Here is a 16,900-nt window from a genome sequence, read left to right on the forward strand (position 1 = left end):
GGATGACCCATGCCCATCTCCATTTCATCTCCTTTCCCAGCACCGGGACTTGCTGTCGGAGGCCCAAGGGCACCCTGAGGGCAGTGTGGCGTGGATCGAGGGGCAGAGAGGGCTGAAGGCACGAGCTTTTGGGCAAGGGTGGGAGCTCCTAGAGCGCTGAGGGGCTTCCCCTGCTCTCCTGCTCCACCAGACGAGAAGCCGATGAGAAGTGGATCCTGTTTGCGGGCCGGTGGACACCCTGTGGATCGAGAGCATGAACTCAGTCATGGACGACACAAAGTCTTGACCCTGATCATGGGGAGCGGATCTCCCTGCCTGAGCAGGCAAGTCATCCTGGGGGCAGCTCCGAGCACCTGGGCCGGGGCCAGGAAGGCGGCGCGTTGCCCCCATGATCCTGTCCCTTCTCCAGGTCTCACTGCTCTTCGAGGTGGAGAACCTAGCGGTGGCCTCGCCGCCACTGTCTCCGCTGCGGGGATGGTCTACACGGACTCAGCGACCTGTGGCTGGAACCCTACTCCACTCTTGGATCGAGAAGCGCCCCAGGTTCCTGGGTGGGAGGAGGGATGGAGCGGGGCACTCTCCCCTGTGCTGCGGGGAGGAGGGGTGTGGATTTGGGCCGAGGGGCACTAGCAGAGCCAGCGCTGGAGCTGTGGGTGCGCAGAGCGGTGGAGCCCAGAGGCTGGAGCTGGGGAAGGCTGCAGGTCGGGCGTGAGGGGCACTGGCTGAGCCGGGGTGTGAGCCCAGTGCTGGAGCTGCGGGTTGGCAGAGCCGGGGGGAGGCCAGGGCTGGAGCTGGGGGAGGATGTGAGGGCACCGGCAGAGCCGTGGTGGAAGCCAGGAGTGGAATAGCTCAACCCTGCTGTGCGGAGCTATTGCTCTGGTCCCTCCCTTCAGGGGAGACGGAAGCTCCTGCAGCCGAATGTTCGACAAGTTCATTGACAAGATGCTGACGTTCAAGAAGGAAAACTGTGAGGAGCTGGTCCCCATCCCGAGTACAGCGGGATTGTGTCGCTCTGCAGCTCTTCTCTGTCTGGCCACCCCAGAGAACGGGGTTGGTAGCGAGCGGGAGCCGCCCTCGCGCTCTCATTGGCTGCCTTTCCGCCCATCGCTCAGGCAGGGGCTTTGACGCCTTTGCACCCCTGGCGCCCCTCTGTATCTGGGCGTTGGTAATCAGCAGGAGCTCCACTCCGTTGATGTGACCCCACGGTGTTTAAACCAGGAGTCACTCGTGTAAGTCAGCAGAGGTACCCAGCTGTGGGGAACTGAATGCCGATCCTCGGAATCCAGAGCAGGGGTTCCTTGTAGCAAGAGTTGGGTTACGATCATCCCTAGTAGCCAGTGCTCTGGCACCCCCTTGTTTCTCAGCCTCTCCGTGTTCTGGTCATGCCTGACTGCAGGGCCTACATCATGGAGGTCCATATTGGCCAGGGATGGGTAAGGAATGGTGTCTCACCCTCTGTTTGTCAGAGGGTGGAATGGATAGCAGGAGAGAGATCATGTGATCATTAACTGTTAGGTTCACTCCCCTCTGGGGCACTGGCATTGGCTGCTGTCGGAGCAGATACTGGTCTGGGTGGACCTTTGGTCTGATCCAGTGTGGTCGTTCTGATTGTTCTAGTCTTATGTTCTGGCACCATTGCCAGCAAAGCCTCCTGATTTGGAGGAGACTAAGTACCAGTTTAGGAGAGAAGAATAAAGACTTATTCACAGAGCTTAAAGGTTTCTGAGTGTTTCAACCTACACTACCCATCATAGCTGCTGATTTAAGGGTTAGGGTGTGGGTATGCCAACCTAGAACATTCGTCCATGCAGCCTTACATTCCAGCTATATCAGCTCAGAACACTCCCATCATGCAGGCTGATGTTCCTGGTATGACAGCCTAGAACACTCCCATGGTACAGCTTGATGTTCTGTTAAATCAGTCTAGACGCTCCCACTGTGCAGCCTTGATGTTCTGGGTATGTCAGCCTAGAACACTCCCATCATGCAGACTGATGTTCCAGGTACATCAGCAGAATGTGCCCATTGTATAGCCTGCGTTCTGGTTATATCACACTAGAATGTTCCATTGTGCAGCCTGATGTTCTGGGTATGTCAACCTAAAACACTCCCATGGTACAGCCTGATGTTCTGGGTATGTCACCTAGAGCACTCCCATCGTGGAGGCTGATGTTGCAGGTACATCAACATTGTATTAATGTTCTGGGTTCATCAACCTACAACACTCCAGTGTGCAGCCTGATGTTCCGGGTACGTCAGCCTAGAATGCTTCTCATGGTGCAGCCTTATATTCACAGGGTATGTCAGCCTAAACCTCCCATTGTGCAGCCTGATGTTTTGGGTATGATAGCCTTAGAACACTCCATCATTGCAGGCTGATGTTCCTGGGTACATCAACCAGAATGTGCCCATTGTTACAGCCTGACGTTCTGGTTTCGTCAAACCTAGAACACTCCGATTGTGCAGCCTGATGTTCCGGATACATCAACCTAGAACGCTGCCATTGTGCAGCCTGATGTTCCAGGTACGCCAGCCTAGAATGCTTTCGTTGTCCAGCATGATGTTCCGGATACTATGTCATTGTAGAACACTTCTTGCATATCACCCTATGTTCTGAGGTGTGTCAACACGTGTTTATGGGGAATGCTCTGGTAGCCTGTGATTAGGTTAGAGAGCCAGCTCAGTGCGAGGTTCCCATCTCTTGCTCTCCAGGTGAACCCAGCAGATGGCGAGAACTACACCACAGTGGTGGAATGTACTTCATCTTCAGCATGATGTTGTCTGTGCGCGGCGGTGGACGAGGAGGGCAGGAAGAAGATTGACAGCTACTGCGAGAGATGGAAGGCTCCTTCCCCAACAGGTCCCTGGCGTGTCTCCCCACGCAGGCCCGAGGGAGCCCAGAGGAATGGTGATGCTGTGACCAGAGCAGAGCCAAGAAGGTGATGGGAGGGAATGGCCAATAGGGGAAGGGAAGGGACAGCGCTTGCCGGGAGTGAGCAGCTCCATGTCATTTCCTCCATTCCTGCCCGCTCCCGTCTCTCTTCACGGCATTGACACCTCAAGCCCTCTGTAGTCCCAGCTCCAAGAGCCTCTGCTGAGGCCAGAGCCTGCATTCCTTGATAGGCCCCAGCTTCAGCTCCTGTCCTGGCCGCGCGTTGGGCGGCCAGGCCCGGGCCTCTCACAGGATCTTCCTGCTCCCTCCAGGACACCGTCTACGGTATTTGTCGACCCCAAGAGGAAGAACTGGGCCTCGTTTGAGGACAAACTGCCCAAAATGTGGAGGTACCCATCCAAGTGAGTAACTGGGCTGCCGGGGGCCGAGATGGGGGCTAGGGCCTTAGCCGGAGCAGGGCTGAGCAGGAGAAGTGGAGTCCAAAGCTGGGGGAGAAGCGCTCCTCTGGGAGTCTCCTACGAAAGGGATTGTAAGGGATAGCAAACAGCTCAGTGTCAGCTGCAGACTTGCTGCTGAGGGTGCAATCAGTCCCCTCATCCGGATCATTAATAAAGTTGGAACAAACCGGCCCAGAATCGACCCCATGCCGCACCTCGCTGACACCGTCTGCAGCTACACCTGGAGCCGCTGGCACTGCCCGTTGATCTAGCCAGCTTTCTGTCCCCCTGCGAGCGTTCACCGCCGCTGACACCGTCTGCCAGCTACACCTGGAGCCGCTGGGCACTTGCCCGTCGATCTACCAGCTTTCTGTCCCCCTGCAAGCCTGATGCAAGGGACCAGGCTATGGGGCTGGATGGGCCCGTTTGGCCTGTTGCAGGGCCAGTTGGCTATAGGGCTGGAGGGGCCGTTGCGACCTGATGCAGGGGATGGGATATGGGGCGGGGGACCCGTTGCCTGATGCAGTGACGGCTATGGGGCTGGATGGGCCCGTTGCCTGATCAGGGGACGGATATGGGGCTGGATGGGCCCGTTGGCCTGATGCAGGGGATGGGATACTGGGGGCTTGGATGGGCCTTTGGCTCTTGATGCAGGGGGGCTATGGGGCTGGATGGGCCCGTTGGCCTGATTGGCAGTTGCAGGGATGGGATAGTGGGTCTGGATGGGGCCCGTTGGCCTGATCCAGGGGTGGATATGGGGGCTGGATGGGCCCTTTGCCTGAGTCCAGGGATGGGGATATGGGTGGCTGGATGGGGCCCTTTGGCTGATGCAGGGGATGGGCCCGTTTGGCCTATCCAGGGATGGGATATGGGGCTGGACGGGCCCGTGCCTATCCAGGACGGTATGGGGCTGGATGGCCATTGGCCTGATGCAGCGGGACTAGGCTATGGGGCGATGGAGCCGTTGCCTGATGCAGGGAGACAGGCTATGGTCGTGGAGGGCCTGGCCCATCAGTTGCATAGGGGACGGGCTATGGGGCTGGATGGGACCCATTGGCCTGATGGTAGAGCTGACGGGCTATGGGTGTTGGATGGGCCCTGTTGGCCTGATGCAAGGGACGGGCTATGGGGCTGGATGGGCCCGTTGGCCTGATGCAGGGGAACGGGCTATGGGGACTGTGGGCCCGTTTGGCCATGATAGCAGGGAACGGGATGATGGGCTATGTGTCTGGTCCAGCGTGATTGATGATCACTTGGGCATGATGCCATCTGTCCCCCTCACCCTCAGCGCCCCCTTCTATAGATCATGTCCCCACGGGTGGACTACGGTGCGCTACAACTACCTGAGATAACGCCCTGGTGTTCCAATCGCCCCCACCTCAAACTCCTACTCTGCGTCCCGGGTGTTGCCTTGGGCAATACGGTCTGGCACCGGGAAGACCTCCATCGCCCAGAGCGTGCTGCAGTCCCTGGACAACACCAAGTGGGCTGTGCTGACCGTCAACCATGTCAGCACAGGTAATGGGTCACGGATGGACCCCCTTGGTGCGTGGCCAGGGGGCAGGGCCACGAGATCCCCCGGTGCGGGGCCAGGCTATGTGAGATCGCCTGCACATGGGCATGGGCTAGCGTTGTCCACAGGATCCCCCTGGGTGCCGGGCCAGGGCAGGCCATGAGAATGACCCATATAGGTGCTGGGCTGGGCGGGTGCCTCGTGCTGCCATCTTTGCATGGCGAGACTGGTGGTGCTGGGCGTCAATGGTGGCTTAGTTGCGGGTGTCCGGGCATGTCGCTGGCCGCAGGGGGAGGCTGGCGACGGTTGGTGGGCACATAAGGTGCTGGTGCAGTGCGTTGAGCGTGTTTCGCTTGGTCTCAGGCGGGTAGTTGGGCGGGTCTGGGTGGCAGTCATGGTGGCTGGTTGGGTGCTGGTGGTCCTGATGCTGTCGTATCAAGCCCAATCGGCGAACGTGCCGGAGCCCGCGGGGCTGAGCCCCTGGGGGCTGGCTTGTGGCCCGTCGGACAAGCCAGCCCCATGCGTCCCTGGACTCAGGCCCTCCCTCCCCCACCACCCCTCAACAACGTGCAAGACATTCCCGGCCCGTGGAATGCGCACCAGGCGTCTACGTGCCTGTGGGGCTGGCAAGTGCGATCACCTTCCATGTACGACCTTCAACATTCTCTCTCTGGAGCTGCTGCGCCTCTGGATCGACTATGGCTTCTGGTACGACCGCGAGAAGCAAACCATCAAGTACGTCAAGGTGAGGAACCCACGCGGCACCGCTGGCCTGCGTCGCTGCCCACCTGGCTCCGAGGGGTCTCTGCAGAGTCTCATGGGGGGGCAGCCCCTGCCACCCCCAGCGCTGGGGAGCCTTCTGGAAAAGGAGCTGTGCCAACCCCAGCCCCCTTGCTGCCAGGAACTGCGTGGCTCACGGCATGGGGAGGGGCTCAGCTGTGTCACCGCTTGGCCTGCCCCCTTTCTCCAGCGCATCCCCCCTTCAGGCCTGGGGAGCTCGGCGGAGGCGGGGTCCCTGCCGGCGGGGGGGAGCTGGCAGCGCTGGGTTGGTGGCTGTGCCGCGGCCCCGGGGAGTTGGTTCTGATGGTTCTTGTGGATGGGGCACCTGCTGAGGTCGGCGTCTGTGCCCGGAATCTAGTTGGCGTGTGGCACAGCAGACATGGGTGCTGGGTGCTGCCGCTGGAACACCATTAGGATGTGGCAGCCGTGCCACGGGCCCCTCTGGATGCTTCCCGCGCGTCCCGGAGGGAGAAGAAAGGCCTCGCTCGGCTTTGGTGTGAGCGGCGGCTCTCTCCCCTCAGGACATGTTCCTGATGGCAGCCATGGGCCCCCCGGGGGGCGGCCGCACCGTGATATCCAGCCGGCTTCAGAGCAGATTCAACCTCATCAACATGACCTTCCCCACGGTAAGGGCGGCTGCCTCCCTGGCACACAGAGCAGCCGCGTTCAATGCCTGGGCCTCGGGGCCCCTCTCCCCTGGCGCCATTCGCCCTGGGCACCTCTTCCTCAGGGCAGGAGGGTGCCAGGCCGCCATCTCTCAGCCCCCGGGATGCCCACAGCCCAGGCAGGCACCATTTGCCATGGGCACCTCTTCCTCAGGGCAGGTGGGTGCCAGGCCGCCATCTCTCAGCCCCCGGGATGCGCACAGCCCAGGCAGGCGCCATTCGCCGCGGGCACCTCTTCCTCAGGGCAGGTGGGTGCCATCCCGCCATCTCTCAGCCCCCGGGATGCCCACAGCCCAGTTGGCAGCCGCGTCCCCTCTCTCCTGCCCCGGGAATGGGAGGGATGGGCCCGCAAGGGGAGAGCAGCTGGCGCTAGGTGCCGCTCCGGCCGCCCCGCAGGAGGCACAGATCCGGCGCATCTTCGGCACCATGCTCAACCAGAAGCTGCAGAACTTCGAGGAGGCGGTGAAGCCACTTGGGAACGTCGTCACCGAGGCCACGGTCGAGCTGTACCACGCCGTGGTGCAGAAATTCCTGCCCACGCCCGCCAAGATCCACTACCTCTTCAACCTGCGCGACATCTCCAAGGTACCCAGCTGGTGCACCACGTGCCCCATGGGTTGGAGCCGAGCCCGGAGCCCAGCGTAGAGCCAGGGGCCCCGCCCACCCCGTGGGTCAGAGCCCAGCCCAGAGCCCAGTGTGGAACCAGGGACCCCGCCCACCCCCTGGGTCAGAGCCCAGCCCAGAGCCCAGCGTGGAGCCGGGGGCCCTGCCCACCCCCTGAGTCAGAGCCCAGCCCAGAGCCCAGCGTGGAGCCGGGGGCCCTGCCCACCCCCTGAGTCAGAGCCCAGCCCAGAGCCCAGCGTGGAGCCGGGGGCCCTGCCCACCCCCTGGGTCAGAGCCCAGCCCAGAGCCCAGCGTGGAACCAGGGACCCCGCCCACCCCCTGGGTCAGAGCCCAGCCCAGAACCCAGCATGGAACCAGGGACCCCGCCCACCCCCTGGGTCAGAGCCCAGCCCAGAGCCCAGTGTGGGGCCGGGGGCCCCGCCCGCCCCCTGGGCCCAGCATGGAGCCCAGCGTGGGGCCAGGGGCCCTGCCCACCCCCTGGGTCAGAGCCCAGCATGGAACCAGGGGTCCTGCTCACAGTATCTGTTGGCCCCACACATGGGGGTTGGGGGCACGGAAGGCCCCTGGCACTAGTGGGGCTGGCGCAGGGAGGAATCCAGCAGAGGTGTGGTGCTGGTGCCCGGTGCCAGCCCCTCAGTGTGTCCTGCCCATCACAGCCGCAGCCACACGCAGATGGGATCTGGGCCGGAGGCTTCCAGGAACAGCTGGCTCAGGGGGCGGGGAAAGGGGCAGGGGCCTGTTCCCTCTAGGAGGCGCTGGCTCCCACCGGGCCCCAGGGCGGGGACTGGCTGGCTCAGGGGGGCAGGGAATGGGGCAGGGACCTGTCCCCTCTAGGGGGCGCTGGCTCCCCTCCGGCCCCAGGGCAGGGACTGGCTGGCTCAGGGGGGCGGGGAATGGGGCAGGGGCCTGGGGCCTGTTTCTGTTTGGGAGCTGCATTGGTGAAGGGCTTGGCCCAGGCGAGCAGGTGGAGGGGTCAGTAACTTGGCGGGGGGGTCCCGGTGGGGGGGTCCCAGCTGGCAGCTCAGGCTCTGCCCTGGCACAGGTGTTCCAGGGGATGCTGCGGGCGCACAAGGATTTCCACGATACCAAGCCCAGCCTCACCCGCCTGTGGATCCACGAGTGTTTCAGGTAGAGCTGCCAGCCTGGTGCCGGTGGGCACCTTCCCTCCCCCCGCGCCCGGTCATGCTGCGCCCCTCCAGCCCCCTGGGCACTGCCGGCCTGGTGCAGGTGGGCGCCTTCCCTCCCCCACGCCCAGCCACGCTGCGCCCCCTCCAGGGCACTGCCGGCCTGGTGCTGGTGGGCACCTTCCTTCCCCCTGCTCCCGGCCAGACTGCGCCCCCTCCCTGGGCACTGCTGGCCTGGTGCGGTGGGCATCTACCCTCCCCCTGCACCCGGCCACGCTGCGCCCCTTTCCTCCCACATGGGACCTGGCCCCTCCGAGCTCCTGCGGGGCGACCCCCGGTGCCTGAGCCCAGCCCCCTCTCCCGGCAGGGTCTTCTCCGACCGCCTGGTGGACTCGGCCGACAAAGACACCTTCGTTGGCCTCCTGAGCGAGAAGCTGGGCTCCTTCTTCGACCTGACCTTCCACAACCTCTGCCCCAGCAAGCGCCCGCCCATCTTCGGTGGGTGCCGCGGGCAGGGGCTGTGTGCCGCCGGTCTGAGTGGCACTGCCAAGCCCCCGCTGCTGGGCTAGTGGCTACAGCGTGGGGCCTGGGAGCCAGGACTCCTGGGTTCTCTCCCCGGCTCTGGGAGGGGAGTGAGGGCTGGTGGGTCAAAGCAGGGGGAACTGGGAGCCAGGACTCCTGGGTTCTCTCCCCGGCTCGGGGAGGGCAGGGGGGGTAGTGGGTGGAGCAGGGGCCGTGGCCCCCAGTGACCCTCTTGCCCGCTGGCAGGGGACTTCATGCGGGAGCCACGGGTGTACGAAGACCTGGTGGACCTGGCGGCGCTGAAGCTGGAGATGGAGCGGGCGCTGGACGAGTACAACCAGACGCCCGGCGTGGTGCAGATGCAGCTCGTGCTTTTCTGCGACGCCATCGAACACAGTGAGCTACGCCTCCCACCCCGTGCCCCTGCCAGGCGGCTCCAGGGCTCCCCTGCAGCCCTGCCCTGGCACCTGGCTGCAGATCAGCACCTGCTGTAACCCTGAGTGAGCCCCACGTGGCCAGGCAGGCCTCCCCTCCCTGGGGGCAGGTGCACCTTCCCCGCCTCCCAAAGTGGGGAAACCGAGGCACGCTGCTCGGGGCAGCGGTGGAACCCGGAGTCCTGGCCCCTGGATCTTTGAGATCTCTCTGAGTTAAATCTTTATCCCGCCTGACAGCAGCCTCTGCTTTTGGTGGAGGAAAACTCCCAGCATGCAATGCAAGTCTTTTGGTCTCCTTGGGGCTACCTGGGTGGCCAATCGGCTGCCCACTCCGGCCCCGGGGTGCCCCCTTCTGACCAGTGCCCCCCGCAGTTACCCGGATTGTGCGGGTGATCGGCCAGCCGCGCGGGAACATGCTGCTGGTGGGCATCGGGGGCAGCGGGCGCCAGAGCCTGGCACGCCTGGCCTCCTCCATCTGCGAGGACCAGACCTTCCAGATCGAAGTGACCAAGCACTACCGCAAGCAGGAGTTCAGAGACGGTGAGTGCCCCCCGCTAGCCCCCACCCCGTGCAGCCAGCCCCCCAGGGAGCTGACGGCCCCCCGGCCTCTCCCCCCAGACATCAAGAAGCTGTACCGGCAGGCGGGCGTGGACCTGAAACGCACCACCTTCCTTTTCGTGGACACGCAGATCATGGACGACTCCTTTCTGGAGGACATCAACAACATCCTGAGCTCCGGGGAGGTGCCCAACCTCTACAAGGCTGACGAGTTCGAGGAGGTGCGGGCGCCGGCGCCGGGCTGGGGGCACCGCGGGCAAGGGGCTGGCAGGGCCGCGGGGTGTCCCTGCAACAGCTGTGCTGCAGGACTGCTCTGCCGGTGCCCCTCACTGCTGACCCGCAGCCCCTGCCCCAGCCCTGCCCCCCCAGCTCTGCCGGTGCCCCTCACTGCCGACCCGCAGCCCCTGCCAGTCCAGCTCTGCCGGTGCCCCTCACTCCCGACCTGCAGCCCTCTGCCCCCAACCCTGCCCCCCCAGCTCTGCCGGTGCCCCTCACTCCTGACCCGCAGCCCCTGCCCCCAGCCCTGCCCCCCCAGCTCTGCCGGTGCCCCTCACTCCTGACCCGCAGTCCCCTGCCCCCCCAGCTCTGCCGGTGCCCCTCACTCCTGACCCGCAGCCCCTGCCAGTCCAGCTCTACCGGTGCCCCTCACTCCTGACCTGCAGCCCTCTGCCCCCCCAGCTCTGCCGGTGCCCCTCACTGCCGACCTGCAGCCCCTGCTAGCCCGGCCCTGTCCCCCCAATCCTGCCAGTGCCCCTCACTCCCGACCCGCAGCCCCCTAACCCCCCAGCTCTGCCGGTGCCCCTCACTCCCGACCGCCAGCCCCTGCGTAGCGCCAGCTCCTGCTCCCACCATCCCCGGCTGGTGCCCCTCACTCCCGACCTGCAGCCCCTGCGCAGCCCTGCCCCCAGCTTGCCGGTGCCCCTCACTCCCGACCCGCAGCCCCTGCTTAGCCCAGCCGCCCTCACACAGCCCTGTCGGTGCCCTCACTGCAACCTGCAGCCCTGCCCCCAGCTCTGCCGGTGACCCCTCACTCCGCGACCCACAGCCCTGCTAGCCCAGCCCTGCCCCCATCATCCCCAGCCGTGCCCTCACTCCGACCCGCTGCCCCTGCCAGCCCAGCCCTGGGCTCCTTAACAGCTGTGGGCTGATGTGAAGTATCCAATCCCCCCTGGCAGCCGCACAGTGGGTGCCGCTCACAGTGGCTGGAGGGGGTGGGTGGCTGGACCCCTTGGAAGGCAGTGCCGGGACCCTGTGTCCAGCTGCAAACACTCCCCATGTGGCTCAGATCCAGTCCGTGATCCTGGACCCGGCCCGAGCCGACGGGATCCCCGAGACGGCCGACAGCCTCTTCGGCTACCTGATCGAGAGGGTGCGGGACAACCTGCACGTGGTGGTTGCCTGAGCCCCATCGGGACCCCTTCAGGTGTGGGGCTGGCATGGAGCAGCAGCGCCCCCTGGTGGGCAGCTTCGGGCCTCTCTGGCAGCCGGGTGGGGGGAGCAGAGCTAGGAGCCCACATCTGTGTGGTGGGGGCTAGGGAAACGTGGGGTGGGAGCGGGGCAGAGATGGGGGTCAGGCAGGAGCAGGGCAAGATGGAAGCAGCATGGCAGAGATGGGGCGTCAGGCAGGAGCAGGGCAGGGGTGGGAGCCGGGGTGAGGGGGGGTTGGGAGTGTGGCAGGCGTGGGGACGGGGCTCTAGCAGGGCAAGAGATGGAGGAGAGTCTTTCAGCAGGGCAGGAGTGGGGTAGGGATGAGGACGGACGAGGCAGGGGGGAGTGGAATAGGTCGGGTGGGAGTGGGCAGGGGTGGGAGTGGGCAGGATGGGAGGGGACAGGAGTGGAGCAGGGTGGGGAGGGGCAGGGCGTGGGCAGGGATGGGGCATGGGAGGGATGGGGAGGGGGCAGGCTGGGTTGCAGGGGCAGGGATGAGGACGGAGTGGGACAGGCAGGGGCGGGAGTGGGCAGGGATGGGGGCCCGAGGGGAGGGGCAGAGGTGCGGGACGTGCTCAGCCTGGCCCCCCCCGTGCCCCCAGGAACTGGATCCCAGTACCCGGCGCTGGTGAACTGCACAACCATCGACTGGTTCTCGCGAGTGGCCGCACCAGGCCGCTGCTGGAGTGGCAGAGAAATACCTGAGGGCGTGGACCTGGGGGTCCTGCCGGAGGAGAGCCGCATGTGGCAGGTGCTGGGGGCAGGCTGGGGGCCCTGCCGAAGTGAGAGCGGCACGTGGCGGGTGCTGGGGGACAGGCTGGGGCCCTGCCGGAGGTGAGAGCCGCATGCGGAGGTGCTGGGGGGCAGGCTGGGGGCCCTGCGGAAGTGAGAGCGGCACGTGGCGAGTGCTGGGGGCAGGCTGTGGCCCTGCCGGAGGTGAGAGCTGCACGCAGGGGGTGCCGGGGGGCAGGCCGGGGCCCTGCGGAGGTGAGAGCCCAACACGCAGGAGGTGCTGGGGGGCAGGCTGGGGATGCCAGGGGCCCTGCCGAAGTGAGAGCGACATGTGGCAGGTGCTGGGGGCAGGCCGGGATCCCGGGAGATCGGCCGCAAGAGCCGGTGCTGGGCGCTGCCTGGCCGGTGTGGGTCACGGTCCCAGTCCCGCCCCAGGTTCCAGTTCTGCCTCCCAGACTCCCCTGGGCTTGAACTGGAGCCAGGAGCCTCGGCTGGGCCCCACCCCCACTGTCCGGGCCCCTTCTGGGTGCCCCGTCCCCCCCCTCCCCTGTGCGCGCCCCCACCCTTCTGAGCGCCCCCCTGCTGACCGGGCCCATCTGGGCACCTCCTCCCTCCCCTCTCCTTCCCCTCTGCCACCCCACACCCTTCTGAGCGGCCCCCCCGCTGACCAGGCCCCACTGGGCACCCTCCCCTCCCCTCTGCCGCCCCCACCCTGGCTGGGCGCCCTCCCCGGCTGGCGTCCCCCCCTCCGCTGACCCAGCCCCGTCTGCTCCCCCAGATCCACAGGAAGGTGGCCCGGATCTTTGTGACCATCACTGGTCCGTGGCCTCCTACTCGCAGAAGATGCTGCTGGAGCTCAGGCGCCATAACTACGTCACCCCACCAACTACCTGGAGCTGGTCTCAGGCTACAAGAAGTGAGTCTCGCGGGGCCGCCCAGGGTCCGGCTGGGGAGCCGAGGGCCCGATCCTACCGGGAGGGATGAGAGCCGAGGGATCTGCCCGGACGCGGAGGGGTTTCCTGGGGGGGCTAGTGGGAGCCAAGGGATCTCCCAGACCGCAGAAGGGTTCTGGGGGGGGATGAGAGCCGAGGGGATCTGCCCGGACGCGGAGGGGTCTCCTGGGGGGGGATGAGAGCCGAGGGGATCTGCCCGGACGCGGAGGGGTCTCCCGGGGGGGGATGAGAGCCGAGGGGATCTGCCCGGACGCGGAGGGGTCTCCTGGGGGTGGCCTAGTGGGAGCCGAGGGGATCTGCCTGGATGCAGGGGGTCTCCCCGGGGTGGGCCGGTGGGAGCCGAGGGGATCTGCCCAGACACGAGGGGGTCTCCCCGGGGTGGGCCGGAGGGAGCTGAGGGGATCTGCCCGGATGCGGGGGGGTTCTCCCCGGGGTGGGCCAGAGGGAGCTGAGGGGATCTGCCCGGACGCGGAGGGGTCTGCCCGGGGGTGGGCTAGTGGGAGCCGAGGGGATCTGCCCGGCCGCACGGGGGGTCTCCCCGGGGTGGGCCGGAGGGAGCTGAGGGGATCTGCCCGGACGCAGGGGGGTCTCCCGGGGGTGGGCTAGTAGGAGCCGAGGGGATTTGCCCAGACGCGGGGTGGTCTCCCGGGGGTGGGCTAGTGGGAGCCGAGGGGATCCGCCCGGCCGCGGGGGGGGTCTCCCCTGGGTGGGCCGGAGGAAGCTGAGGGGATCTGCTGGGCTCCAGTAGCCCCATCCCCTGTGCTGAGTCCCAGAACTGGTGGGAAAAGGGTGGGTGGGTTTACCACGGCAACTGTCATTTCAGCCTGAGACTGAAATATTTCATTGGCAGTGGGCATCACGGTGGCTCATGGGAGTTGTAGTTTGGGAGCCTCGTGCCCCCTTTCTCCTCTCTAGGTCAGGCGCCTCAGCCAGACTACATCTCCCATGGGGCATCGCTGTGCCTCCTCCTGGGGATGCAGCAGAGGAGTCCCAGGTGCATCATGGGGGCCGTAGTCCAGCAGATCCCCGCCCGGTGCTGCAGGGCATGGCTCAGGCAGGGGGTCCCGGGGCGTCTCCCTGCAGGCTCCTGGCGGAGAAGCGCAAGGAGCTCTCGGACCAGGCCAACAAGCTGCGCAACGGGCTCTTCAAGATCGACGAGACGCGCCACAAGGTGGAGGTGATGTCGCTGGAGCTGGAGGAGGCCAAGAAGAAGGTGGCGGAGTTCCAGAAGCAGTGCGAGGAGTATCTGGTCATCATTGTGCGCCAGAAGAGGGAGGCCGATGAGCAGCAGAAGGTGAGGCGGGCGGCGCCCTCCCCCAAGCCCCTTCTGTCCATTGTCTTCTCTCCAGGGAAACAAGGTCGCCTGGGTGTCCTCTCCCCTTTTCTGTCCTCTGGCCCCTCTGGGCTGGTCACCGGGGTCCTCTCTCCGCAGCCCATTGTCCTCCCGCTGGCCAGAACCGGCTTCGACTTCTGAGCTGGGTCTCTGGGCCATTGGGTCACCAGTCGCTGGGTCTCCATCCTCCAGGGTCCCACGTTCCCGCCTGGGTCTTCTCTCCCCTCTTCCGTTCTCAGGCCCCTCTGGTCCGGTCACCGGGATCCTCTCTCCGCAGCCCGTTGTCCTCCCGGACAGAACCAGCTTCGACTTCTGAGCTGGGTCTCTGGGCCATTGGGTCACCAGTCGCTGGGTCTCCATCCTCCAGGGTCCCACGTTCCCTCTCCGGTCCTGTGTCCAAACGAACTCCCTCTCCCTCCCCTCGTTAAACCAGTAACGCCCGGCGAAAATGAGTCCCAATCCCCTGCATGCAACCCCCTGGAAAAACAAGACAATCCCCTACTTCCTCACAGCGGGCTGATGGGCGCGGGGGCCGGGCTCAGATCCGGGCACAGGCTGTGGGGCCTGGGTCCGGGCTCGGATCCGGGCATAGGCTGACGGGCTGTGGGGCCTGAGGCTGGGCTCGGATCCAGGCACAGGGGCTGGGCTTGGATCTGGGTATGGGAGTTGGCGCTGGGCTCAGATCTGGGCATGGGCTGACGAGTGCAGGGGGCCTGGATCCGGTCTGATGGGCACAGGGGTTCCGGATCTGGGCTCACAGGTGCAGGGGGGCTGGATCCGGGCGCAGTCTGACAGGTGTGGGGGTCCTGGATCTGGGCGTGGGATGACGGACGCAGGGGGCGTGAAAGCGAGCATGGACTGCGGGGCGTGGGTCCGGATCCAGACGTGGGCTGATGGGCCCAGGAGGGCCCAGGTTGGGCTGCCAGCGCTGGGGGGTCCCGGATCCGGGTGCGGGCTGGTGGGCCGCGGGTCCGGATCCAGGTGTGGCTGCCGGCGCGGGAGGGGTCCCGATCCGGGCGCGGGCTGCCCAGGTGCGGGAGGGGTCCGCGGATCCGGGCGCGGGGGGGTCCCCGGATCCAGGTCGGGCTGCCGGTTGCGGGGGTCCCGGATGCGGGTGCGGGCTGCCAGGCGCGGGGGGGGGTCCCAGATCTGGGCGTGTTCTGAGAAGTGCGGAGGGGTTCCCGATCCGGGTGCGGGCTGAGTGGCGCGGGCTGTTGGGGCCGGGGCTCCCGGATCCTGTGCGGGCTGAGGGGCGCGGGGGGGGCCGGATCTGGGTGCGGCATTGACGGGCACGGAGGTCCCGGATCCGGGCACAGGGGTCTTGGATCCGTGGCATGGGCTGCCGGGTCGGGCTGAGGGGCGTGCGGGTCCTGGATCTGGGTGCGGGCTGAGGGGCGTGGCAGTCCTTGAATCCGGGGCCGCGGAGCTGAACTGGCACGGGTTGCGCAGATCTGGGGGGGCGCTGCTGGGCAACCGGTGGTCCCAGATCCAGGCGCGGGCTGCCGGGCGCGGGGGGTCCCAGATCCGGGCGCGGGCTGAGGGTGCGGGAGTCCCAGATCTGGGCGCAGAGCGGCTGGGTGCGGGGGTCCCGAATCCGGGCGCGGGCTGCTGGGTGCGGGGGTCCCGGCTCCACACGGGCTGACGGGCGGCCCCTGCCTGGCTTCCCCGACGGTGGGCGCTAACAGGAGAAGAGAATCGCAGCGGAGGAGATCAAGTGCAAGATGCTGGCTGACAACGCCCAGAAGGACCTGGAGGAGGCGCTGCCCGCGCTGGAGGAGGCCGTGAAGGTAACGGGCACAGGGACTGGCACCCAAGCTGCTCAGGCTCTGGGCTCCGTCCTGGTGGGTGGTGCCTCAGAGCCACTGGCAGGGAGCCTCCCCCTCGGGCCTCCCGACCAGCCTCGTGCCCCCTAGGCCCTGGAGTCGCTGAACAAGAAGGACATGACGGAGATCAAGTCGTACGGGCGCCCGCCCACGCTGGTGGAGACGGTGATGCAGGCCGTCATGATCCCGCGCGCAACGAGCCCACCTGGGCCGAAGCCAAGGCAGCTGGGTGAGCAGTGGGGAGGGCTGGGGCAGATGGGGACTGAGGGGGGCTTGGGCTAAGGGGGAGGAGCCTGGGGTTGGGGGAGAACTAAGGGTGGAGCCTAAATCAAAGAAGGCAGTGGGGTGGGCGCGGAGGGGGCGCAGAGGGCCACGGTTGTGTGGGCTGGGGCAGCGGGTGCGGTGGGCAGTGTGTTGGGGCGCAGGAGGGGGTGCAAGGGGAGCTGAGGCCAGGTGCTGCTGGGCTGGGCGCAGAGAGGTGGGCAGTGTGTGGGGCACAGGAGGGGGCGCAGGGGGAGCTGAGGGCGAGGCACTGGGCTGGGGGCAGCGGGTGAGGGGGGCAGCGTTGGGAGCTGAGGGTGAGGCGCTGGGCTGGGGGCAGTCGGGTGAGGTGGGCAGTGTGGGGGGAGCTGGGGCGAGGAGCTGGCCTGGGGGCAGCAGGTGAGGTGGGCAGCATGTGGGGAGCTGAGGGCGAGGCACTGGGCTTGGGGGCAGAGGAGTGGGCGTGTGTGGGGCACAGGAGGCGGCACGGGGAAGCTTTGAAGGAGGCGAGGCGCTGGCTGGGGCAGCGGGTGAGGGGGCAGCGTGTGGGGAGCCGAGGGCGAGGCGCTGGGCTGGGGGCAGCGGGTGAGGTGGGACCAGTGTGGGTAGGGGAGCTGAGGGCGAGTTTCGCTGGGCTGGGGGAGCGGGTTGAGTTGGGCAGTGTGTGAGGGCGCTGGGGGCGACGAGACTGGCCTTGGCAGGGCAGGTGAGGTGGGACAGCATGTGGGGAGCTGAGAGGCGGAGGCACTGGTGGGGGTTCAGAGGCGGTGGGCATGTGTGGTGTGCCACAGGAGGACGCGCGGGGGGAGCTGAGGGCGAG

The 16,900-nt window shown here is 66.4% G+C and overlaps 1 protein-coding gene across 1 annotated transcript in view; it reads left to right on the forward strand.

The window, feature by feature from the left end:
* Positions 1–16,900, forward strand: part of DNAH2 (dynein axonemal heavy chain 2) — a 148,458-nt gene that overhangs the window by 80,801 nt on the left and 50,757 nt on the right. The window contains 20 exon segments of the mRNA XM_075071345.1: positions 894–1,112; positions 5,207–5,588; positions 6,145–6,249; positions 6,685–6,873; positions 7,955–8,040; positions 8,404–8,534; positions 8,805–8,954; positions 9,365–9,532; positions 9,611–9,771; positions 10,836–10,980; positions 11,581–11,636; positions 11,638–11,715; positions 12,489–12,519; positions 12,522–12,584; positions 12,587–12,626; positions 13,747–13,983; positions 15,690–15,783; positions 15,910–16,009; positions 16,012–16,048; positions 16,559–16,610. Coding sequence (XP_074927446.1) covers positions 894–1,112; positions 5,207–5,588; positions 6,145–6,249; positions 6,685–6,873; positions 7,955–8,040; positions 8,404–8,534; positions 8,805–8,954; positions 9,365–9,532; positions 9,611–9,771; positions 10,836–10,980; positions 11,581–11,636; positions 11,638–11,715; positions 12,489–12,519; positions 12,522–12,584; positions 12,587–12,626; positions 13,747–13,983; positions 15,690–15,783; positions 15,910–16,009; positions 16,012–16,048; positions 16,559–16,610 — 2,524 coding nt within the window.

The sequence above is a fragment of the Chelonoidis abingdonii genome, chromosome 11 (genome assembly GCF_003597395.2).
Source record: "Chelonoidis abingdonii isolate Lonesome George chromosome 11, CheloAbing_2.0, whole genome shotgun sequence".
Taxonomy (NCBI): Eukaryota; Metazoa; Chordata; order Testudines; family Testudinidae; genus Chelonoidis; species Chelonoidis abingdonii.